Below are 23,774 nucleotides of genomic sequence, written 5' to 3' on the forward strand. Positions count from 1 at the left end.
CACCAGCTAGGCCAGGGCTTCAGAGATCTGCCGTTTTATATTGTCTTGGACAATCAGGGAGACGCATCTTGTAACCAATTCCGTTGTTTTCAGGTACCAAGTCGGAATCTTGGTTGCTCGTCCACGCGACCGGAGGCACTGGCACAATCACTGGGAGACCCAGTTTCCATCCACCACGGACGGACCCTGGAACCTTCAACCGGATGCCTGAGCGCTTGGCAGCGATGACTGGCTCTGGAACTGCGGTTCATGGCCGTCGAATCAAGTATGGATGATTTTAGGTACCTCTCAAGTGAACTATGCGCCGCTGTTGATTGTCTTTATGCTGTGATCTTATTATCGCCAAAGCGAGCTTACCAACTTGGATGGCTGCTAGCTCGAGGGCTCGGCTTTCATGTCCTTTCTGTGGTGTTGTGACTTTGCTTGGGGTAGTGGCAATATTCTCTCCAGAACCTTCGTAGCTCTTCTGGAGGCCTATGACCTCAGAATTTCTTTTGTTGTTATTGCTTCTTATCACTCTTGCACTCTTTTTCAGAGTGACGGACAAGCTCTGAGTGGTGACAAAGCGAGAATTCTTTCAAAAAGATCTTTTGGCTTCTGGGAAGGCTGTTGAGCTGATAATCTCCCCTCACAACGTGCTACCTCATGATTCTAATTGTCCCCATTTCTATATATAAATTTCCCGAATGATAGCTGATATCAAAGGTATTGTGGTCTCCTAAAGGAGGACTGTCGTCAAAGGTGCTGCAGTCTCCCGAAGAAAGACTGTTGTCGAAACTGTCGCGCTCGTCCGAATTATTGCGTGAGGAATACCGGCATTGTCTCCATTAGCAATCGTCCCGGTCTGATTCTGTGCAGACAGTGCCAGTCTTCGATATATGGCTTGCTTCCCGGACGCTGGATACGCTCGACGTAGCCAGATGCGGTCTTGAGCAGAATGAGATCATTTGCTTCCTGGCGGGCAGCATTGGAGACAATCGCCAAATCTGACGATGCCGTACAGATCACGCAGAGAATCTCCTTGATTTATGTTAGCCGGGAATAGATTCCATTGGTCGTGGAGATTGTACTTACCATGCGAAGTCTAATCCCACTGCATGGATAGCATCAATCGATCTCAGCACATATCGTGCTGACTCATTAGCTTTCAATTCGAGTCTGTAAGCTCTGGAGACCAAGTCAGTATCGCTGTGTGTTGACTCTGCTCTGACCTTCTTTCAAACACGGAGAAGCCGTGCGTAACAACTGTGGAACAGAATATAAAGCTGCAGCACCAGATTCACCTCACGCTCCCTACAATTGTCGTGGATTTGCTCCAAGTCGAAGGTATGGCTGGGCTCTTGCGCACAATCCACGAGCTTCCGCTGACAAGTCTCCGCGCGGTTGATGAGATGGCTATGACTCCCTATAGCGCTAAGCGAATCATACATCGAGTTTCGCACCAATCTTGCAAAGTGAAAACTAAATTCCCCCTCCGCGATGTAATATGAATCACTATCCAGTCTGGTTGTGTTATTGTCCTGCAAAAGAACTGCCAGTTAAGATCCTGAGTACTTCTCAGGTGCTTCCAAGCTGACTTAAGGTCTGCGTTGCTATAGACTGGGCACTTCTTTGTTTTTTGCCAGTTCACATATGCAAGCATAAAATGAATTGATAGCAGGAGAGACGGACTTGTCCAGGCACCAGTCCTGGATTCCCGTAAGTGAATAAAAGTATGCTTGTCGAAACACCGTAACTCCTTGTTGACGGTACCAAAAAGTCCATGACTGGAATGCGAGCGCCTTAGTACACGACTTCAAGAAGGATGGGAGGTGCTTCAGTTTACAATCATTGAGGTCTGCGTCTCTGGGTGCCTCGGTCGTCCATGGAGCCCTCCGTCCATCGGTGTAGGGTATTGCATTGATCGCAAACCCGAGGACAATAAGTAACTAAATATAGGATAGAGCTCACCACAACTTACTGGGTCAAATAGAAGTATTATTGCGTGCAAGGATAGATGTAGTCTTCACTGGTTGGTTGGTGGTCGTTGCTCAGACAGGTGAGGGTTGACATTCGAGTAAGGAAGGACAACAGAGTAACGACTCGACACGGAGCTCGAGTATCATTCATTTACTCGCTAAATATAATCGAAAGCAAATTTTGTGAATCTTCGTTGACGTCACAACAGAGTCTAGTGTTGATCATTGGCGTATTCCATACGAAGGTAGAGACAGAGTTGCTCTAGACACTGACCAGGAGATACATCGTACTCTGGACAATGCTAAGAAATCTACTGTTAGAAGTACAATAATCCGTGCAAAGAAGTGAAATGTAGTTAACCCTACTGGGAGGAGGGATGTGAAAAGGCGAGCAATGGTGAATTGATAATTGAAGGCTGCAAGGAACTACGTCCCTACAACAATCTACGGCTGTCTTCCAAAGCTACTGACGGTGTACGGAGTATTGGAGTGCAGGTGGTACGGGTGTCGAGTGCTTCCAAATCGTCGCCAGCTGCACCCTCAATCGTCACCACCTTGGCAGACATGGAGTTATCCGCACAAAAGCCCGCAGATCTGTCCAGCGGCTTACCAATTGAGGTCTAGTCTAGAGTCCCTGGCAAACGAGGAGCTTGGTTGTAATGCTCCTCGCAGCACACCTTGATACGTGCCTTGTATGTCAGCGGGTGTGTCGCTGCGAATGTAGCTAGCGTGGTCCATGAACCATGTACGTAGGCGTAACATACGATAGGCGTTTTGGAATCATAAGCGATGACAGAGAAATGCATCCCCTGACAGGGCTTAAGTTGCAAACCAATCATTTCTTCCGTTCCCCAACGCCATCACTCAAGTGCCACGGGCTATCAAAGTTTCAACGAGACAGAATACGAAGGACGAGGAATCAATCGATCGACTGCAACGCGATATCGGTAGAAAAAGCCGTCACGTGTGCCAGGCAAGGAATCCGAACTGTCAAACAAGCAACTTAAATGGATGTATTCCCCAAGAAAAATGGCTCGAACGGCGGTCGTCTCACGCTGCGCCACAGCCGTCACAGACCTGGCGCGTGACTCGTTGAACCAGAACTTACCTTTGAAGGAACTGGAGATTGTTTGGGTGACGTTGAGGGCCTAGGCGCATGGTCCCAAGTCTGGGGCGTCGAGGGCCTGAGTACCGTGGTCGTGACTGGGCCCAATCCCGCGGCACTCGTCCACTCGCAAGTCTCGAATGAAGATAGTCAAGAGCCCTTAATTTCCTTGATTGAAGACCTCAGTAACTGACCGTCAGCTCACATTACTGCGCGCCAGGATCAGTTACGACTGTCATAGATTTTACACTACATTACGCGCTATACCGTAGCCGTCCTCGCTTAGCGAGCCCTAGTAGTACGCATTATTATCTTATCGGTAGGTTTATCGTTATGTTTATCTTATGCTGATCTTATTTATATATAATTGCATCAGTGCCGAAACACGCGCAAAGTAAGTTGACTGAAGAGGTATGAGGAGAGAAATGAGTTTGTGGAGCCGGCTGCTGCCAGGTGACTGTTTGCTCGAAACACAAGTATCATCTTGGTCACGAAATACCAAAGCTAACGTGCGTTAGAGAGTGAATATTCAGCCGTCATGGTGTAGAGGCAGTTATTCGATACTCATTCACTGCACAAAGAAGTCTTGTGATATCTGAAGCTGAGATAGGTCGAGCTTGAGGAGTGCCAAACATAGACGTAAGTCGTGATTATGGTCGGGGCAGCACTGGCGACAGACCGGTGATGCGGAAGGCTCTCAGGTATATCGATGTACGCAGGATTGGCATTTTGAATTAAAAAAAAAAAAAAAAAAAAAAAAAAAAAACCAGATAATTGGCAATTGAAGCTATATCTTGAATTCTGAGTCTTGGATCCCGTACGATAAAAAACGAGAAGAATTGGTCACGTACCTGAAGATCGCGACAGGTCAATATATATCTTCGGATGTGCCTACTCATCGACACAAAACGTTATTACCAGAGGCTCAACCCACCGCACCAAGAAAGTAAATTCTATGCTGAAGTTGAACAACGACAATAATACCAAATATAGAATACCCCGCGTACCCCGCGAAAGACCCCTGTACAACTACCACCAACCAATGAAACACAACACCCCGCATTCCATTTCATGCTTTCTTATGCTTATTTTATGCATACTGCATTCGAATTCATTCGAATGGACCCAGAATTTCAGTTTCAGTCTAGCTGGCCCTGACCCCTCCCGTACCAAGTCTCGTATCGAGGTCGTCCTCAGTTCGCAACACACAACACACAATACACAACACACAACACACAACACAACGCACAATTGTCCAATCGGCCGAGAATAGTAATACTGTGTAGCAAGCCCAAGGAATACGACCATGTGCTGCTACCCATACTTGTGTACTTGTGCCAGCGCTCAAGTGCAGACGGACGAAGGGATCCAGTATCATCAGGTGGCTTATGGTACAAATGAAATCCTGCTTGTGTAAACGTGAGGTGTCTTCGGTCGACCCCGCATCGGAGACTGCTCCGTATCGCACTCGTTCCGAGTAGGAGTATATATAGCAGGACTGAGCTGCGTAGACTACGAGCTACAAATACGTCCCAAAGTACCATCCCACTCACTACGCAATGGCGACGATGAAAGCCCTGGTGTATACCGCCCCCAGCACCATCGAGCTGCAAACCCGGCCCAAACCGACAATTCAAGCCCCGACCGATGCCATTATTCGTATCCAACATGCCTCCATCTGCGGCACGGACCTGCATATTCTCAAAGGCGACGTGCCCTCGATCCAGCCCGAGCGGATTCTAGGCCACGAAGGCGTGGGGATCGTGGAGGAGATTGGTGCTTCAGTGAGCAAGTTTGCCGTCGGGGATCGGGTGTTGATTGCCAGTCAGACGTGTTGTGGTGGTTGTCGGTTCTGCCAGAGAGGAATTGTCTCGCACTGCGATGAGGGAGGATGGCGGTTGGGAAATCGGGTGGACGGAACGCAGGCGGAGTATGTACGGATTCCACATGCGAACCTGTCACTGCACAAGATCCCGGACGGCATCCCGGGACGGATTGCGATTATGCTGTCGGATGTGCTCCCGACCGGGATGGAATGCGGGACGTTGAACGGCAACGTGACGCCCGGAGGCAGTGTGGTGATTATTGGCGCGGGACCGATTGGCGTGGGGTGTTTGTTGACGGCGCAGCTGTATTCGCCGGCAACGTTGGTGATGGTGGACGTGGACGAGGCGCGGTTGGAACAGGCACGAGCCATGGGAGCGCAGACGGTCAACACGAGAGCGCCGGATGCCAAGGAAACCTTGGACCGACTGACGGACGGACAAGGGTTCGACTCGGTAATCGAGGCGGTCGGGATCCCGGCGACGTTTGAACAAGCGCAGGAGTTGGTGGCGATAGGAGGGTCAATTGCGAATGTGGGAGTGCATGGCGTCAAGGTGGACTTGCATATCGAGAAGCTGTGGGATCGGAACATCAGTAAGTCCCTTTCCCTTTTGACAAGATACGTATGAGCGATAGTAACTCGGACAGGCATCAATATGGCGCTGGTCAATGCGACATCGATACCGCGGTTGATGCGGTTGGTGCAGAGTGGAATGCTGGACGTGTCGAGTTTGGTCACTCACTGTAAGAACCTGTCCCGTCCACGAAGGAACGACGCGAGTTAACCAAGATAGCGTTCCCCATGGCACAGGCGGACCAAGCGTACAGCACATTTCAGGCAGCGGCTCAACATCGGGCATTGAAGGTGACGATAGACATATAGACATCGAACAGCTTGACAGAACCCCAGTCCATAACGTCAATGAAGGAATTTCTCGCAATCGGTCATGGACCGAGTCGGGGTGAACCGGCACGGAATTGGATGTAATTTGCTGACAGGTGGAGGAGGGGAAATTGGCCAAGACGCTAGTGCCAGAAAGTGTCGCATATTGCTCCGTAGTGAAGCCGAGAGAGGAAGCCATTCAGATGGTCGGTTTGTTCGGTGTGGAGAACATACGTATGGAGGTGTGGGTGAATGCGGAGAGTGTTCAACACAGTAAACAAGGCAAACACTGCAAACCCTCGCTTGAATCGCTTGGATCGCTTAATCCGGTTAGCGTAACCGATTACTTAAGAGTCCGGGGAAGCCGGTGGCCGTGGCCGTGGCCGTGGCTGTGGGTGTGGCCGTGGCCGAGTGGTTCGCCGATATATTCCATGGCAGAGGATTCCATAGACTAGAGTACGTATAGACCATAGAATATTCCAGTAGTGAAACAACACCGTCCTATGATATGGTTATGGCGTCTCGTTTAGCCCTTCCTGTCTGTGACGGTGGCGGCTAAACTCAACCCCGACATTACCCCGGATCCACCGTTCATGGATCTGATTGGCTGACCATATAGGCTGAAAACGTCCAGAATCTGCTTAGTCACACTTGTTGTTACATACGATACAACCATACTGCCATACTGCCAGCCAATACGAAGTACGGCCAAGGGACGCAGCCAAGAGAGAGTACCATCGGCTCGGTCGGGATAATGATAGTAGAAGCAATACCCTGTACAGAAATGCTGTATGCTTGATACCCCGATATCTACTGTACCGTCGTATGTCGCTTCCCCGGATTATTTTCACCGGTGGCTGCATCGGGTATCGCCACTCCCCAGGTCACTAAATCCCCGGTTTCCGCATCGGGCTGTCACTCCGCATGCGACTATCAGGGTCTCCTCCATACTTGACGATGAGGCATTGTACATATTGTACATAGTGAATCTGAATGCATCCAATTCAATACTATTCAAGAATACCATACAATCAATATTGTCATAAAGAACGGAATGCCGAGGAAGGTGACTGCCGGTTCCGCCATGTCCGGCCCGGACATCACCCGATCTGATGCCTGTCTGACGGCGTGACACTCGTGGATTTCGACGCCTTCGGGTTGGCGCCCACTTTGGGTCCGTCTCCGGGTTGGCCACCGGCTTCCCCACGGGCAGAGATTTTTCTGTTCTTAAATATCCCGATCTCCCGTGCTGTTTACGATTTTTCTTTTGTGTTCACTGTCACCTTCCTCTTTCTCTCTTTCTCTCCTTACCGGCTTCATCTCTTTCTTTTCTTCTTTTCTCCTTTTCTCTGTTGTTTACTTGTTTACTTGTCATCATGGGCGTCGAATCCTCCGCCCACCATGGCGAGAACATCTCGCCGGCTCCTCAGCCCGAGTCCCCGGCTCAGAAGCCCATGAATGTCGGCGTTGACACCCCGATTCCACGGCTGACGCTGCGCACCTTTGTCATGGGTGCTTTCGTCTCCATCGGTGGTCTGCTCTTCGGTTATGATACCGGTCAGATCTCCGGTTTCCAGGAGATGAGCAACTATCTCGAGCGCTACGGTGAAATGCAGCCCGATGGCTCGTTTGCCTTTACCAACATCCGCTCCGGTTTGATTGTTAGTCTGCTGTCCATTGGTACCTTGATCGGTGCTCTCTGCGGTGCGCCCCTGGCCGACTGGCTGGGTCGGAAATGGTCCATTACTGTCTGGTGTCTCATCCTCAACGTCGGTCTGGTCGTTCAGATCAGTACCCCTGCTGGCCGTTGGTACCAGATGGTCATTGGTCGATGGGTGACTGGTCTTGGCGTTGGTGGTTGTTCTCTTGTCGTTCCCATGTATCAGGGTAAGCTTCCTTCCTTTCCCCTTCTTTCCCAATTGATTTTTTTTTTTTTTTTTTTTTTTTTTAATTATATATCATACTAATCCCACCAGGTGAATCCGCCCCCCGTCACATCCGTGGTGCCATCATCTGTTGCTACCAGCTTTTCGTCACCCTCGGTATCTTCCTCTCCTACCTCATCAACCTGGGCACCGAGAATATCGAGGGTAGTACCGCCCAATGGCGTATCACTCTGGGTCTGACCTTCCTCTTCGCCATCGCCCTCGGTGGTGGCATGCTCTTCTTCCCCGAGTCGCCTCGTTTCGACTACCGTCACGGCCGTGTCGACAACACCCGCCGCAACCTCGCCAAGTTCTACGGTATCCCCGAGAACCACAACCGCATCATCGAAGAGTTGAACGAGATCCAGGAGCAGCTCGACGCCGAGTCCCAGGAGCAAAAGTGGTACGAGTTCCTCGTTGCTCCTCGCATGTTCTACCGTATCGTCCTGGGCATGGTTCTTCAGTCGTTGCAGCAGCTCACCGGTGCCAACTACTTCTTCTACTACGGTACCACCATCATGCAAGGTGCCGGTATCTCCAACAGCTTCGTCACTCAGGTCATCCTGGGTGCCGTCAACTTCGGAACCACCTTTGGCGGTCTCTACGTCGTTGAGAACTTTGGTCGTCGCAAGTCTCTCATGGTCGGTGCCGTCTTCATGTTCATCTGCTTCATGGCCTTTGCTTCCGTCGGTCACTTTGCTTTCGACCACGTCACCCCCGAGAACACCCCTGGTGCCGGTAAGGGTATGGTCGTCCTCGCCTGTCTGTTCATCACTGGTAAGTTCTACATCCAACCTCTATAAAATCATAAGCCCCCAAGAGACTAACGCAGCAAAAGGTTATGCGATGACATGGGGTCCCATGATCTGGGCTATTTGTGCCGAGCTCTTCCCCTCCAAGTACCGTGCGAAGGGTATGGCCCTGGCCACCGCCTCCAACTGGGCATGGAACTTCCTCATCGGATTCTTCACCCCCTTCATCACCAACGAGATCGACTTTGCCTACGGCTACGTCTTTGCCGGCTGTCTCTTCTTCGGCATCTTCGTCGTCTACTTCTGCGTCATTGAAGGACGCGGCCGCACCCTCGAGGAACTCGACTGGATGTACGTCAACCACGTTGCCCCGTGGAAGAGCGAGTCGTATGAGATTCCTCGCAACGAGATTGCATACGACACCACGCCCCGGAAGGAGCAGGAGGTGTCGCATGATGAGAATGCATAGACGCATTTCATGATTGATGTGTTTTGTTTTGTATATATCGACTGCTCGATTTTGCCTTGTTGCCTTTTTTTGATATCCTCTTGTTGTATATAGACTTAAACGTGGTATGTCATATCTTTTTACCACTCCCTGCATAATCGTGATAGATTACCTAGAATGAATTGAGCTATTTCACGAACATCTTGTTACAAATCGAGTAAGAAGTCCAGTGGCCTTACCTGTGGACATCGGAAACAGAAACTAGCGTAGAACACAACTCGTAAAGGGGTAACACGAACCCGTCATCCCAACAAACTCAACACGGCAAATTAATTTCCAAGAAATGCCGTCCCCATCGAGGCCCGTTCGTATCACCTTTCCTTCGAAATAACCATGTCACACCAAACCCCGTATTACAGAGTAATCCCGATAAACCCCCGTTCCCCGCATCCCATTCACATTCACAAGCAAGACAAAGATAAAAGCGAGACTTTGCATCCGGGCTGAATCCTTCGGATATGCACGCGCGGGTTTCTGGCGGCTTGACCCGAGGAATCGGGTAAATAGAGGATAATTGTCGTAGCGAGTGCGGAGGAGGGAGGATCCACTTTCCTTGATGGGGTATACGTGGTGGTAGTGAGAATAGATTGTTCGGGGGATGATCTATTTGTATGGTGGGCAATAGTGCGTTTTCTATGCGGTGGGTTTTTCTCGGTTCTGTTTTGACTAGTAGTCTCTCGACTCGTACTCTTGACGGGAATGGGCTGTCTCGGTTGCAAATCTTGCGAGGAGCGAGAAAGAAACACTGGTTTTACGTTCGTTATTACGAGTCGATGCTGCAATCTTAAAGCTGTTTCTAATACTTCCCGTACGGAATAACAATCGTCGGTATTTCTCTCGGATCGATGACAGGATACCTTCTGCAATCGCCAAAGATGTCGATGCCACGTAGTCTATTGACATGGACATTTCTCTTCCAGTGTCTTCTCTTCGAACGTCTTAGCTCAATCTCCGCCAGAGAGGTGAGACTGTATGACCTCTTGTAGGGGTTGCTCTGTTATTGTCGACGCACACATAACTGCAAGACAATGACAAGGGCATAGGATTGTTCGTTCCTATGACGAGGGTTCTTTGATTAGGACCAACTGCAACCACTCTTCTATCACACGGTGGATTACGATGAATCCAGACCGCTGGTGTGGCTGCCAGATGACTTTGTGCCTTTTCTTTATTTAGACGGTCATGTATAAAGGACCCCCTCTGCGAGAATCCTTGTTTTGTGCAGACATTTTAAGAGTCTGTATGCCAGTACTCTAGTATGTCAGTTAGCGGAAGAGTGAGTGCTTTCTGAAGTCTCGAAACCTCTTCGATGAAAGTGGGATGTAGTATGCTCCACGAACATGGCCGGGAGTTGGACCATATGATCGGCCTTAAGAAGTGTTTGTTTTAGTTTGCTAAATGCTGGAGAAAGTTCGTCGTAACCATATTGTATGCTTCCCAATGACTATTCCATAGCAATTCCAGTAAACAATGCCTTCGGCAGTTTAGCATTCATGCGCAGTGCGAGCACAATCTATCATCACACTCCAGATTTCTCTGCGGCCCCATTTTGCTGCATTATCTAGGAGGCCTGATACTTTGAGGTACTTTGGAAGATCGCACGAATATCGACACAAGGTTAATACCCAGAACCTACTAACCGGATGTAGATTTCTTCGGTGTTAAAGGTCAGGTGCTAAGCAGTAACCTCAGCGAGGTCCGCCAGCTTGGTCATATCATGCAATCCCATTACCATCTCTCATGGCTTGAAACCATTTCTTGTTATTGGAAGCACCAGTATCGTCTTTTATTGTGATTAGATGTCCCGTCTCTAACATGGCATGGGCGATGTCAATTCCTCGTCCCTCAGCTTTCAAGATAACCAGACGGAGCTGAAGTAGCGTGGCACGAAACCACTGTCGCGCGCCGCCATATTCTTTTGATGATCCGCTTGTTATCGATGATTTTGCTCAAGACGGATCTCACGAAGGATCTTGCCTGCTTACCATACGTCTCTCAGGAGCCTTTATGGCGATATTGTAGGATCACTATAATTCAAAATAGAGCATCATTGATGGCGAGCAGCGCTGGAACCTCCTTGTCTGGTAGGGTGGACTTGGACCGGAGGACAACAGTGTCTAAAATCAAATCATGTGCTCCACAGAAGGGGTTTACTCGGATTGTCAATTGTCGGTGGAAGAGCATTCCATTCAGGGGAATGCTAGTATTCTGCCCACTCTTTCTTTGCTGACATGGTGTGCCATGAATCCCAACATATCACAAGACGTGCGATTGCTTTTGTGGTCGATTGAGCACCAGTATCAATGCTTGGCCAAACTGTCCATCTGTTTGTGCATGATATGCTATGGAAAGTTTCAATTGTACCCCAAGGATTCGACAAAGCTCACCCCAGAATGCTGACACGAACTGGGGTCCACGATCTGATACAATGGTTGTCGGAGGCCCTCTATGGCGGTAGACATGCTCAATGAACTGAATACCCCGCTAGAGACTATTAAGACATGTCAGAGAGCTCTGCCCAGGGATCCGGCGCGCCTATAACACGATGGTGAGTTATAAAGACATCCTTGGGTTTTGTCCAGTCCAACCTGTCCTCCTTGGTGCGCACCAACGACTGCCACATCTCCCGTTTGTTTCTCCGTCCTTCCCAGGCAAACAGAGAATGGGCCCACTTTCCGCCAAACCCCTCTCCCCTCCTATTCTTTTCTTTGGCCCATTCTACATCGTTAGTACCCTCAAGGTCAAGGTTATTCTCGCCCCATTCCTCCGAAACATTGGTACCGTCTATAACATCGCAAAGCTAGAGCATGTCGTAGGTGTCTAAACAGCTTTGAATAAAGACATCCAGCTTGGGATACGGCAACCCTCTGGGACTGCGTGTGAAGTTGGAAGGGTCACAGTCAATATGCATGTCGATTGAAGGAACGAGGAAGAAGTAATGATTAATCCCTCTGCTTTTGAACCGGTGGTATCAGTAGATTAGAGAGCAGGGACTGTAATAGGGCCACGGTTTGACTAGGTGATACTGTGTTGCATATGGTTCTGATTGTAGTAGCTCTGCTGCCTGGCCCACGAGCTCTGTAGGAACGCAAATTTCCCAGTCCTGCGACATGAGACAGATCAAGTTAGCCTCTGCATAAAAAGGTAGAAGGAGATAGAGCTCCTGAGCGACTTACATCACGAACTCTGCCAGCGCCGTAGAAAACGAGGGCAGCTATACCAACCAGACAGCAAGGGATACCATGCTGTTCCAACACCCGAGTAACGGCAAGAGGATCATCCGTGCCATATCCACGATTAGACGCGCATTCGTTGCTGTATGTGGACTCGGTGTCTGAGCAGTCTCTGGATTCATTGGTTTTGTCGTCACTATCCGACCCGGCCTGCGAAGCAGTGTCCAGAGAAGACAGGGGATGAAGTTTTAGCCAACTCATGATTGCCCCAATAGAAGCAGATCAAAAATGACGGCAGTATTATGACTTGTTGAGCAATAGATAATGGAGCGCCCCTACTCACTAGAGAGGATTGAAGTGGATTCTCGGGGAAGAGTCCGTACTCGGAGGGAGTCGATTGGCCTAATTGCACGAGGCCCAGGCGGGTAGTAGAACCTTCAAACAACGGTAAAATACTCTATTAAACGTAGCCTAGAGTATCTGAGTGCTTGAGTGCTTAACTATCAAATATGTGTGTGTGTGTATGTTTCTATTTTACGTCGAGGTTCGGGGTCTTTCCACGCATCCTTGGATTATGATGAAGGTCGGATGAATATCGGACCGATCTAGTGAGCTCCGGAGAAGTTTTATCGTACGGCGATGGAACACTCTCAGTTAGTTCTAGTAAGCACTCTACAGCAGACTCAATACTACGTACATTCCCTACTGCGCGATACTGTCTCTACGGCCCACGGCTGTCATATGGGCCTCGTACGGTAATCCGGAGAATCGGCACCGCTGCCCCGAAGCTTCCCCGTTTCAGAACACGTACGAATTCATCGCCGCCATACTAACGATTCTTTCTGCTTCAACGAGTTCTTTTTGTACATATCTATATATTAGATAACAAGGCTTCGGCCCATTACACCCTCCCCCAATACCCCACCTGATTCGTTGTGTAACCACGAGAATATTTGCTTTTTCCAGAGCCATCTCATTCCACGCTGGACAAGCTCACCCATGGATTCGTCTAACATCAACATATGCGGTAATCTCCTGCTATCAGATAGTCTAGCCAGCTTTACCCTCTTTAAAGAATGAACAGGAGATATTGTCAGATTGCTGAAGTAAAGGCTTGGTCCCTAACATGTAATCCAATTATTTCTGAATAAAAAACATGGCGGTTTAGTGGTGATTAAAGACGTCAAAATTTACGGTGTTGAGCAGCAAGGGTATATCTGATAGAGTTGCATTCGGCGCGGGTTGGCGCGGATTTTGTGGCTTCGCTGTGTCACTCTAGTATATCATGAATTCCGGAGCAGCTCAGTGGTTGGCACCGCTCGGTAGTGGACTCCGTTATCGGATTTGCTTATAACGGAGTATTACTGTACATGTCCAGACTAACATTAACTAGTTACTTGTGTTTTGTCACACATCAGCTGAACTTTCCAGTCGAACTTTTCAGCCAGCCATCCTCTTTCCATGCACATTTGTTGACTGAACTGGACTTGATTTGCGCTGATATTGGTTCTTGTGATTCTCCACAATTCGAGCTGAACTCTAACTTGGTTCACCCATAATGGTAGCAAGGGCATTATGTGCAACCCAGGAGAGAAGCATAAGAAGGCAAGCTCGCCCTTCACCTTTTGATCACCCTTAACCAAGGTCCGCATAACATTGGAAGAACACGCGTCTTTGTCCTCATCAATTTTGTGTTTATACTACCCAATATGCCAATTTATTTCTATCCTCCAGCACGCAAGCGACATTTCAAATCACTTTACTGTCCACCCGATTGTATAATTCCGACTGGCGACACTCAGGCTTACAAGCTTTTTCCAAAGTCTCGTTGGGTTTATAACAAGCTCATAGTCGCGGAGCTACAAGGGATTGAATGTGGGCCACATGCGACTGAGCCAGATGATAATCTCTATCCAATTTTCAGTAAGCCCTTGCTGAGTCTCTGGGGCAATGGGACGGGCGCACGAGTCATCAAATCCCAGGAGGAATACTGGCGAGGCATTACACCAGGGCACATGTGGTGTACTTTACTGTCTGGGAAACACTATAGCTCAGACATTGCTGTGGTTGCTGGAAAACCAGTATGGTTCAGCCACACAATAGGTGTGCCGGGTCCATATCAAACATTCGACTACTGGGAGGTCAATGCCACAGCAGAGGATGATGTACAGACGAATATCACTAGCTTTATTGAGACTCATCTGAATGAACATACCGGGATGTTGAACGTGGAATCAATCGGAGGAAAGATTATCGAGATCCATTTGCGATTCACGGCCCAGTGGCCTGATCTGTACGGATCCCGGTTCCTCCCTTCTGTGGTGGACCTCTACTGTGGCAAGGGTTGGACTGGTCCGGCGACAAGCGAGCAAATGGCCTACAGTGTCCCATTGTTTGATGATGAAAAATATGCAGTCATTTCATCCTCCATTCTGTCGGATACTATACAGAAAATGGAAAAGGCTTTCCATCTCAGCAGTATAGTGGTGGAGTACGATCCAACGGTTCCCCTGGAATCATGGCCTAGGCCCTCGGGTGGCTTCAGGATAGCAACTATCAATGGGTTTGACTTGGAGAGGTGCAAGTCAGCTAGACACATGTTACAGACCTATGTGCATGATCTGTATCACAACCAGGTGACTGGAAGCATCAACACTTGAATGAAAAACTCTTGGATGAAAAACTGTACTCCTGTTTCGAACGAGTGTCCCAGATCCTATGACCGTTTTGCCTTGAAATTATGTAATTAGCTAGCAACGTACCTAGGAATGCATGGACCTTTTTGAATTTCAATGATCATTTGGATCGATATCGGACTGGTTTACGAGGAGTAGGTCTGGCACTTGCGGAATAGGTCCATGGCGGGCTTGAAGGAAAATATTACAGGGACCAAAGATCAGAATCTGAATAAGTTGTCTGAGCAGAAAAGTCGGAAAGAAGAGGAGGAGGAGGATGCATGTAAGGACTGGTTATTGTCACAGGTTCGGAATAGTAGATACTAACGAACTGAATTGCTATCTGAAGTAATTGTCACAGGCTGCGCCTATAGAATAAACGATATGTTATTATCTCAAAGCCAACGGACGAAGCAGGAGTCTCGGTGTTTGAACGACCATTTGATTTGAGAGAAGCATCCGGGCTGTCGACAGATGAAGTGTCACTGCACATTACCCGGGGTCTTTTTGGGAGGTGCTGCAGTTTAATTTGGATGTCATGTTTGTGAATGGTAGCCGCATGGGCCAAGAATTCAGTGACTTTGGTGAACTTAGGGACACCGCCGCAGGCTGCCCCAGGTACAGCTGATCCCGTCGTGCGCACAGGCGAGATGAAAATCAATGAGATGGCGGCGAAGAGAATCTTTTCGCCTGGAGGGAAATTTATGAGGAGGAGGATTAGATGCTGAACGCCGGGATAAACTGTAACAGATGATGCAAACATCCGTTGAACAATCCAGGGTTTCCTCTTTAGGAATCAATGGCTCTTCAGATTTCTCACTTTCATCACCATCCATATTCCAGTTGAATCGGTTGCCCCGCCGATTCGGCTCGCAGAGCTGCATGAGGGCAACCATGTCCTTGGTAACTTGGATATGTCGTGCAAGCAGCTTATCCTCATTAAAATTCTCCGCTTCAGGTCCGTAGAAATTTTCCACGAGGCGTGCCCGCTCAGGAAAGACGTATTTCAGGATGAGAAGTTCCCAATCTTCATTGCCAGAACTGTCGGCATCACAGTCTTCGACATCAGACTGGCCGAGAAGTTGCTTGATCTGTCTGTCGACTTCGAGCACGGGCGCATTGTGAAAATGTTCCTTTCTGGCTGTCTCTTGGGTGTCGTTTGCTAGGGTTTTTCTGAGCTGAGAGAGCTCTTTCCTTTACTGCTTCGTGCCTTTGGTAGAGGTGAGGGAACGGCTCTTTCACATTTTGGACAGTGCCAGCCAGTGATCGCATCTCCTCTATCAGCTCTCTCTTCTCTCGTCGAAGTTCTAAGATTGTGGGCTTTTGGCAAATGGCACGTCGCTGCCCGTCGGTAAGATCGTACGGGGCTGAGAGATCCCTTTTCCTGAGCATGCTTCCAGCGAGCCGGAGGAGACCTTCCTGAGACGGTTGGAGGAGGACAACATGCTGAAGATCGCGCCGGATAAACTCTGATTGGTAGTGCTTTTCAAAAACCGCATCGCCAGACTGGCCAAGTACCCTTTTCTGCTCCTGACTCGTAAAGTTCCCTGTGGACGGCAAGTTAGAAACAGTAATAGAAGGATTCCATCATCCACGGCAGCTGTATTTTCCGCCAAGTTGCGTTCAACAGGGAGGAACGTACGGTTAACTTCATTTGCAGTCCAGCGCCGGTAGTTATAATGACTAATGTCATCCTCGAACCTTGCATCGCGACCTAACTCGTGGAGCGCTTATTGGCTGGAGTCATACGTCATTGGCAAAGATTTATCAAGTTTGTAGCCGTATGGGGTGCGCTCAACTCGCTGAAGGAGAGGGATATCAAACATCTCCGGCTTCCGTCAGAGGGGAAGAGACTGGTTGCATTTAGGGACTTGAAGCCGCCATATTAGTTCTGGTGTTAGCGCGGTATTAAAAAAAGCCCTGTCGCGGAAGGCATATGAGATAATTTGGTTGATCAGACAGAATGCCAGTTGATAATCTCCGTGCATAAAGAATTTGGTCCTGATGAGAATATCATCAGCATCGGAACAGACAGGCGTCCCTGGGAACATATACTATAGAAGATGCCCTTGCCCATCAGCACCTTCTGGCCGACCTCTGAGATTGTGAAACTCGATGATGGCACAAAGGACGTCACGTTTGCTGTCTGGGTCTTTAAGATAGAAGAGTTCGATATCACAGTAACAGATTGTGTCTGGGAGATCATCCAATGATACATGTTTGGGGAGGTCGCTCTGGAAAGTCTGGTCCCGCTTGCATTTGCCCAGGGATGACTTGTCCGCCAATGAGGCTTTCTGCGGAAGTAGCACGCCTGGTCAAGTGCCGGTGATGGAGGACCAGAGCTGGATTGTCACAAATTGAATGATCATGCTCCCGTGCCGGAAATATCTCGAATGGATCCAGTGATGGCGGTAGGTGACGCAGAAGACATCCACATCCAGGGTGTTCTTCTTCTTCGTACGCCTGGCGATCTGGCGCTCGGCAGGGAATACGTGCTTGAGAAACTGTTGTCTATATTAGACCTGCACCCGTATGGACATGATGAAAGCAAGCGTACTCGTCGCATCTGTTCATGGACTTCCCCATTCAGGCGGCGCCGGGCGAATAAACCAAAGTATTGGCAAAGGCGCTGCCAGTATTCATCATACAACTGGAGAAGCTTCTTCCAAGAGGTCTTGTACATCCAATCGAAGAAATTCATGTAAATCGCTTGGTCCTCCAAGAGTAAATACTCAACGTAGTCCTCATTTGACTGGATGCAATATCTGTTGGTCATTGGTTATTTCTGAACCATCTTTGGAGTAGTATGAGTAGAACGTGCTCACTTTTGCCAGTATCGTTTGATAACAGCAAGACCTTCAAGCGTCTTGGGCTTGTAGTTTGGGGGAAGCCATCCGAGGCTTCGGAAATATTCCAGTCTGGCTTGAGTTTCTTCACAGAGAATTGGATCGGTCCAGTACTGATGCTCATCAGGGTTCGCAGGAGGAAGGGAAGGGGGTGCCATTACAACGACCAGAATTAAATATCAGATAAAGGGAATTGTGTTCTGGTTCACGCAATGATTTACTCAGGGATTGGAGAGGAAGATTTGAGGCGGGTGAAGGATGGGAGGGTGAGAGGAAGAGGAACGGAGTGAGGGCAAGTGGCATTTTGTAAGTGTCCGACCAGGCCGGCTGAAATTGGAGGGGGCTGTATCTGGCACTATGATCAAACTGCTTGCGCAAAATAAAGAGGGATGGGGCAACTCAGGGTGCACGTGACTGATCACTGAGCAAGCCCCTGAGCACCCTCATAGAAGCGGTGGCATCCGGAAGGGGAAAGTCACGGTCGCTCTAGAAAATCAAGTTCGTATAGGAACATATATATTATAGAACTACATTTCTCATATTCTTCAATTTCATAATTCTTTGACAGCTACAAATTCCTTGTCAGTCTTTTCATACATTTCTGCCCACCCACCTTTTGCAAACCCTCGTGGATATCTTCGACACAATGGAAAACCCCCTCTTCAACGCCGTCAAGGGAAATTTCGATCCCGATCACTTACCAATTGACGAGTTCAACATTCTCTACAACCTCGTCAGATATCCTAATGCGTCGGTAGAAGAAGCAGTGGAAAAGGTTGTCAATCTCACTTTGAAAGAGCTCACTACATTAGATGATGGCTTTGTCTTCAATATTTGCACTCTGATTATAGACATTGCTACCAATATCGTACCTGCTGAGCAGGCAAATCTTGTTGAATTTGTCTCACAACTCCAGAAAACCTCTGTGAGAAATCCAAAAACAGGAGAGCAGGTTAGGGATCAAGACGGACAATGTGTATGGCAAGATCTTTCCACATTGGGGATATATGTTACTGATTTTTGGAACTTTGGTAAGTTTATAACTATTATGATTACTATGTATTTACTCTAATATCATTTCCAGATCACCATGAATTTCACACACAAACTGAGATAATGAAATGGGAAAATAAAAATGCCTTCTTAGCACAGCTTACTGCCACTGCAAGAGTTGACTATGATGATACCAAGTCTTTGCATCCCCTGGACTTTGCAAACTTTGGCCTATTCGCATTAAATGACGCCTTCGATGGTGATAGAGATGGCCAAGAAGGGGAACAGCCCGAAACAGCAGTACGAGCAGCCTCTCTGTGGATCAAGATCGCAGCAGACCGGCTTTGGGCTCATTGTAAAAACCAGCGGCCTTTTGACAAGTACGATGGATGTGAGGAAAGGGGCTTTGATGTTGAACGGTGGAATGAGTGGAAACAGGGTGTAATAGCTGCACGGGATGCTCCGTGTGTAGTGTGTAAATGGAGAGACTAGAGAATTGATCGAAGATGCCTTGAAACAGATCAGTCGGGCCGAGGCAGAAATATAACCGGCCTAGTATAATATGCCTGTTCTATGTCCTTTCACGCTGCCAATATCTAATCGATATCCACATTTAACCCTTCCTATCTCCTAGTTGTGTTAGATGAGCTTGTTCGGAAAGCATTTCCTCGCGTTCAGTTTCCTAGATCAGTCTCAGTTTCGTCTGATAGTGCCAAACACTCCATCTCTTTTCTAGCGTGTAAACCTTCCTTGGAGACAACGGGCACATGTGTAAGTGATGCAAACGGGACAAACATTGCAAAGTGCCGAGTTCCCACCAGATAGCATAGCTTATCTACGAACCTCCTGTGAATGCGATTTTGCATAGGACATTTGTAGGTTTGTCAGTGGGTTCACGACGGATTCCGGGGAAAGGAAGCCCAAGCGGCAGAAAGTACCGTACATGGCCGCTAACTGTAAGGGATTAAACCCCGGAAGATATTGTCTAGCTATGTACAGGAAGGATTCGATAAAAAAAGAAAGCCTGTCTATCTAGGGCACTAGCATACATATACCTGATGCGGGATCAGGCATCTAATCAAAATTGAGGAGTAACTAGTTACACGTATATTTTGACTAACATACTAAGCGGGGAAGAGAGTCAAAAGTTTCATTCAGCGCTGTTTCAGCCTCAAAAACCGTGTCTCTGAAAAGATATACGGCAAAAAGGAAAAGTGCAAGTTAAGTGAAATAATGTCTACTCATGCAAATGTGTTTTTAAGATAAAAGATGATGGAGGGCCGAGCGATAAAGGTCGTCTAGTCGAGTTGAGAGAGCAGTCGGAAGAGATGAAGAGTGAAGAAATAACGGTGAATGACTTTTGACTCCTGAATCAGGATGCCGAGTCTATGATAAATCACTGATTCGATGATTGATTAGCCAAAGCCACGATATACCACCTTAACACACGACAACAAATCATCAGCCCGTATCTGAGCCTCTGCGTAAGCTTATCTCAGTCTAGATTACCGCGGAGTTCAAATCGCGCAGCCGTATCAAATTAACATCTCCCCTATCGGGTATAGCCATTAAATGCAGCACCGGTGCATCAAGATAAGATTAGATAGAACCGTTCTAGCCTTCAGAGTATTATCGAGGATAGTACACGGTTACCTCGCTTGTTATTGCCCATTATTATTGCCAAGGTGCTATGGTAACCAGTAAGATACAGATGCCGTGCACCATACCCCGCATCTTATCTCGATGGTAATAGGGCTGCCATCGCGACATGTTCAAGTAAATATACTCTATCCCCTATGTTGGTGGCCGGTCGCAGTGACAATGTCTGAAATGTCCACCATGGGGGATAAAGGCAGCCCTCTTCAGGCCATTGTCGAAGCAGACTTATTGGACGAGGTATCTCACTTTGCGATCATGTCTACAGTCAGTGAACTAACGACTACAGAGATACCAAACCACTCAACGAGGCCTCAAAAACCGCCATGTCCAGCTCATCGCCCTGGGCGGTACGATCGGTACCGGTCTCTTCGTCGCCTCCGGCCAAGCGATGGCCATCGGAGGACCTGCAAGCCTACTCGTCGGGTATATCATTATTTCGGTCATTATCTACTCGCTGGTCACCGCGGTTGGCGAGGTCGCTTCGTATCTACCGGTCCATGGCGCGAGTATGAGTTATCACGGCTTTCGCTACGTGTCGCGCAGTCTGGGGTTTGCGATGGGATATCTATACTGGTACTCGCTGGCGATTTTGATGGCGTACGAGTTGACAGCGTGCTCGTTGATCATATCGTACTGGAATACGAGCATCAACGTCGCGGTGTGGATATCGATAATGCTGGTTGTGGTGGTTGCGCTGAACTTCCTGCCGGTTCGCGGATACGGCGAGGTAGAGTTCTGGTTCGCCGGTGTCAAGATCATCACTCTACTAGGGCTCTTCTTGCTATCGTTTATCCTCATGCTGGGCGGTGGTCCTGACCACGATCGAAAAGGCTTTCGCTACTGGAACAACCCGGGCGCAATGAACGAGTACCTCGTTGGAGGTAATGCCGGTCGCTTCGTCGCGCTTCTAGCGACTATCCAAAAAAGCAGTATCGCCTTTATCTTCGGCCCAGAGCTGATCGTCCTCTCTGGATCTGAAATGGTCTCGCCGCGACAGAACGTCTCCCGCGCAGTACGCAACTTCGTCTATCGACTAGTATTTTTCTACATCCTTGGAGCCCTGGCCATCGGCATCATCTGCCCATCTAACGATAGCAGACTCACCAGTGGCGGCTCAGGAGCTGGCTCTTCGCCGTTCGTGGTGGGAATCAAAAACGCCGGAATCCCAGTATTAGACCATATTATCAACACCGCGATTTTGACCAGCGCATGGTCAGCCGGAAATGCATTCCTGTACATGTCCTCGCGATCGCTGTACTCGCTGGCGATATCCGGTAATGCGCCAAAGATATTCAAGACCTGCACTCGTCGTGGCGTGCCATACTACGCGGTCGGCGCTTCCTCGCTCTTCGCGGGCCTGGCCTACCTCTCTGTCGGGAGCTCGAGCTCCGTGGTTTTCAACTGGCTGGTAAACTTCACCAACACGTCTGGCTTCATCTCGTGGGTATGCTGCTGCGTCGTGTACTTCCGTTTCTGTCGCGCGGTTCAAGTCCAAGGCATCGAGAAGCCGTACGAAAGCCGCTTACAACCATGGGGCGCATACATCGGCATGGCAGGCTCCATCTTCCTCATGCTCATCAACGGCTTCACGGTATTCTTCCCATCAGAATGGTCCGTTAGCAACTTTTTCACGGCGTATATTGGCATCCCGGCATTCCTTGCGTTGTACTTTGGCCACCGGATCGTTTATTGGCAGGATCCGTGGGCGTGGAGACCGGAAGACGTGGACATGCAGACCGGATTGCAGGAGATTCTCGAGGCCGAAGAACCGCCGCGACCTCGGAGGACGTTGAAGGAGAAACTGGGTGTCTTGGTCGATTAGCCCTACGATAACGTCATGTTGTTTTCATATCGCGATCGATAAGATAGGCTGATAATGATAAGATGATAAGATGCTATCGGGGACCGGCGCAGTCCGTGAGTCTTGTATAGATACGGTGAATATAAATACTTGGAAGCGGTAACTAGTTATGCTGCATTTGTAATTCGCTGCATTTGACCGCTACTCCAACTGTCTATTCTGTACACTGACGTATTCGCCATCCGCGAGCTCAAGGGGTATAAAGTCAATCGACCTCGATCCGTTGTTCTTCCTGACAACTTGGCCGCTCAACCAAATCAACTCAAAATGACCATCGACATCCGCCCATTAACGCCTCCCCCGGGCTCCGACATCAAATTCGGCGCGATAGTCGACAACATCGATCTCGAGAATCTCACTGGTATGTCAATCAACAGTTGACAACAGATGATCGATGCTAACAGAACAGACGACACATTCAACTCGCTCCACGACGCACTATACAAAAACCTCGTCCTCGTCTTCAAAAACCAACACCACCTCACCCCCAAAGCCCAATACGCCCTGACCCAGCGCTTCGACCCATCATCCACCTCCTACGGCCACGGCAAGACCCTCGATAGCAAGCGGAGCATTCTACATCCAGATCTCAAGACCGTCCCGCACCAACCACAAGTCCAAATTATCGGCCACGGCCACATCGACTCCTACGAGGGGTTGGACAATATCCAACTGAAACACCCGCATCATCGGAGTTTCCATCGCGATCCGATTCCCCCGGAAGATGATCATGATTTCACGCGGTTTTATCGGTGGCATATTGATGCCGCGTTGTACGATCTCTACCCGCCGAAGGTGACCACGTTGCTGGCTGTGCAGGTTCCCAAGGGACGGCGTCAGACACTCCGCTATGACGACGGAACGGGTGATACACTGGACGTGCCACTCGGTACAACGGCGTTCGTTAGCGGTGAAACGATGTATAACCGGCTTTCAGAGGAAGAGAAGGAGTTTGTGCGGACGAGTAGGATTGAATATGCTCCGCATCCGTATGTCGCCCTCACCAATATCCGTCTACGAATATGTGCTGATTAATTAAATAGATACATCTGGATGAGTCCGGCCCGCGCCCTCCCCACCGGTCTAGGCCTTCACTCCGAGGACCTCGAACTCCCCGACTCCGACCTCCCCCCCATCGACCCCACCAAAGTCATGACACTCCCCTTGATCTGGAAGAACCCCATCACCGGGAACCCAGCACTACAAATCCACCCCTCCGCCGTGCGGAAGATCCACCGCGACGACGGGACGGTGATCGACGACCTGAAAAAGGTGCGAGAGATCGTGTATAATCTGCAGAGACCGGCGATTTCGCCACAGTATGTGTATGCGCATGATTGGGAAGAGGGGGATTTGGTGCTGTTTAATAATCGGGGGGTGTTGCATTCTGTTGTTGGAGCTTTTGGGGATGGGGAGGTTAGGTTGTTTAGGCAGTGTAATTTGGCTGCGTCGGAGGGTGTTGAGTAGCCGTATAGATAATATCAGACTTGCCATGTTTAGTAGTCGATCATGATAATTGGTTCATCTCGACCGATCTACAGATATTCCCGATGTACGAAGCAAAATGAAGCGTAGACTTCTACCTACACCTACTATACAGATAAAACTACCG

At 48.9% G+C, this 23,774-nt stretch overlaps 9 protein-coding genes across 9 annotated transcripts; 6 read left to right on the top strand and 3 right to left on the bottom strand.

The window, feature by feature from the left end:
* Window positions 1-19: 19 nt before the first annotated feature.
* Window positions 20-1,077, bottom strand: ASPGLDRAFT_25925 (uncharacterized protein; the record flags this gene model as incomplete). The annotated part of the gene is made up of 4 exons (XM_022543520.1): window positions 20-234; window positions 358-550; window positions 814-1,020; window positions 1,075-1,077. The coding sequence occupies 4 exons, from the start codon at window positions 1,075-1,077 to the stop codon at window positions 20-22; spliced, it is 618 nt and encodes a 205-aa protein (XP_022400410.1).
* A 3,317-nt stretch (window positions 1,078-4,394) lies between these two features.
* Window positions 4,395-5,888, top strand: ASPGLDRAFT_47371 (zinc-dependent alcohol dehydrogenase family protein). Its single transcript, XM_022546660.1, has 3 exons — window positions 4,395-5,481; window positions 5,536-5,631; window positions 5,682-5,888. The coding sequence occupies exons 1-3, from the start codon at window positions 4,623-4,625 to the stop codon at window positions 5,768-5,770; spliced, it is 1,044 nt and encodes a 347-aa protein (XP_022400411.1). The 5' UTR covers window positions 4,395-4,622; the 3' UTR covers window positions 5,771-5,888.
* A 961-nt stretch (window positions 5,889-6,849) lies between these two features.
* Window positions 6,850-9,095, top strand: ASPGLDRAFT_47372 (sugar porter family MFS transporter). Its single transcript, XM_022546661.1, has 3 exons — window positions 6,850-7,657; window positions 7,747-8,472; window positions 8,534-9,095. The coding sequence occupies exons 1-3, from the start codon at window positions 7,147-7,149 to the stop codon at window positions 8,914-8,916; spliced, it is 1,620 nt and encodes a 539-aa protein (XP_022400412.1). The 5' UTR covers window positions 6,850-7,146; the 3' UTR covers window positions 8,917-9,095.
* Window positions 9,096-11,449: 2,354 nt separating this feature from the next.
* On the bottom strand, window positions 11,450-12,389 carry ASPGLDRAFT_66703 (uncharacterized protein; the record flags this gene model as incomplete). Its single annotated transcript, XM_022549052.1, has 4 exons — window positions 11,450-11,755; window positions 11,798-11,909; window positions 11,964-12,058; window positions 12,132-12,389. The coding sequence occupies 4 exons, from the start codon at window positions 12,387-12,389 to the stop codon at window positions 11,450-11,452; spliced, it is 771 nt and encodes a 256-aa protein (XP_022400413.1).
* Window positions 12,390-13,548: 1,159 nt separating this feature from the next.
* On the top strand, window positions 13,549-14,921 carry ASPGLDRAFT_47377 (uncharacterized protein). The gene has a single exon (XM_022546662.1). The coding sequence runs from the start codon at window positions 13,838-13,840 to the stop codon at window positions 14,786-14,788; it is 951 nt and encodes a 316-aa protein (XP_022400414.1). The 5' UTR covers window positions 13,549-13,837; the 3' UTR covers window positions 14,789-14,921.
* Window positions 14,922-14,926: 5 nt separating this feature from the next.
* Window positions 14,927-17,807, bottom strand: ASPGLDRAFT_1491754 (uncharacterized protein; the record flags this gene model as incomplete). Its single annotated transcript, XM_022542004.1, has 8 exons — window positions 14,927-15,997; window positions 16,035-16,350; window positions 16,446-16,521; window positions 16,675-16,804; window positions 16,877-17,097; window positions 17,158-17,307; window positions 17,361-17,568; window positions 17,629-17,807. The coding sequence occupies 8 exons, from the start codon at window positions 17,805-17,807 to the stop codon at window positions 15,394-15,396; spliced, it is 1,884 nt and encodes a 627-aa protein (XP_022400415.1). The 3' UTR covers window positions 14,927-15,393.
* Window positions 17,808-18,295: 488 nt separating this feature from the next.
* Window positions 18,296-19,134, top strand: ASPGLDRAFT_35747 (DUF3632 domain-containing protein; the record flags this gene model as incomplete). Its single annotated transcript, XM_022544599.1, has 2 exons — window positions 18,296-18,680; window positions 18,734-19,134. 2 exons carry the CDS (start codon window positions 18,296-18,298, stop codon window positions 19,132-19,134), a joined length of 786 nt encoding a protein of 261 aa, XP_022400416.1.
* A 1,310-nt stretch (window positions 19,135-20,444) lies between these two features.
* Window positions 20,445-22,523, top strand: ASPGLDRAFT_47378 (proline permease PrnB). The gene is made up of 2 exons (XM_022546663.1): window positions 20,445-20,538; window positions 20,588-22,523. Exons 1-2 carry the CDS (start codon window positions 20,464-20,466, stop codon window positions 22,121-22,123), a joined length of 1,611 nt encoding a protein of 536 aa, XP_022400417.1. The 5' UTR covers window positions 20,445-20,463; the 3' UTR covers window positions 22,124-22,523.
* On the top strand, window positions 22,406-23,750 carry ASPGLDRAFT_47379 (TauD/TfdA family dioxygenase). The gene is made up of 3 exons (XM_022546664.1): window positions 22,406-22,523; window positions 22,572-23,151; window positions 23,206-23,750. Exons 1-3 carry the CDS (start codon window positions 22,430-22,432, stop codon window positions 23,627-23,629), a joined length of 1,098 nt encoding a protein of 365 aa, XP_022400418.1. The 5' UTR covers window positions 22,406-22,429; the 3' UTR covers window positions 23,630-23,750.
* Window positions 23,751-23,774: the final 24 nt, after the last annotated feature.

This window comes from Aspergillus glaucus (assembly GCF_001890805.1).
Source record: "Aspergillus glaucus CBS 516.65 unplaced genomic scaffold ASPGLscaffold_11, whole genome shotgun sequence".
Taxonomy (NCBI): domain Eukaryota; kingdom Fungi; phylum Ascomycota; class Eurotiomycetes; order Eurotiales; family Aspergillaceae; genus Aspergillus; species Aspergillus glaucus.

Coding starts and splice junctions, on each gene's coding strand:
- ASPGLDRAFT_47371 (XM_022546660.1), top strand. CDS start 4,623: ATGGCGACGATGAAAGCCCTGGTGTATACCGCCCCCAGCACCATCGAG. Junction 5,482..5,535: donor GCTGTGGGATCGGAACATCA/GTAAGTCCCTTT, acceptor TAACTCGGACAG/GCATCAATATGGCGCTGGTC. Junction 5,632..5,681: donor GTCGAGTTTGGTCACTCACT/GTAAGAACCTGT, acceptor TAACCAAGATAG/CGTTCCCCATGGCACAGGCG.
- ASPGLDRAFT_47372 (XM_022546661.1), top strand. CDS start 7,147: ATGGGCGTCGAATCCTCCGCCCACCATGGCGAGAACATCTCGCCGGCT. Junction 7,658..7,746: donor TGTCGTTCCCATGTATCAGG/GTAAGCTTCCTT, acceptor TAATCCCACCAG/GTGAATCCGCCCCCCGTCAC. Junction 8,473..8,533: donor CGCCTGTCTGTTCATCACTG/GTAAGTTCTACA, acceptor ACGCAGCAAAAG/GTTATGCGATGACATGGGGT.
- ASPGLDRAFT_47377 (XM_022546662.1), top strand. CDS start 13,838: ATGCCAATTTATTTCTATCCTCCAGCACGCAAGCGACATTTCAAATCA.
- ASPGLDRAFT_47378 (XM_022546663.1), top strand. CDS start 20,464: ATGTCTGAAATGTCCACCATGGGGGATAAAGGCAGCCCTCTTCAGGCC. Junction 20,539..20,587: donor AAGCAGACTTATTGGACGAG/GTATCTCACTTT, acceptor TAACGACTACAG/AGATACCAAACCACTCAACG.
- ASPGLDRAFT_47379 (XM_022546664.1), top strand. CDS start 22,430: ATGACCATCGACATCCGCCCATTAACGCCTCCCCCGGGCTCCGACATC. Junction 22,524..22,571: donor CGATCTCGAGAATCTCACTG/GTATGTCAATCA, acceptor CTAACAGAACAG/ACGACACATTCAACTCGCTC. Junction 23,152..23,205: donor ATTGAATATGCTCCGCATCC/GTATGTCGCCCT, acceptor TTAATTAAATAG/ATACATCTGGATGAGTCCGG.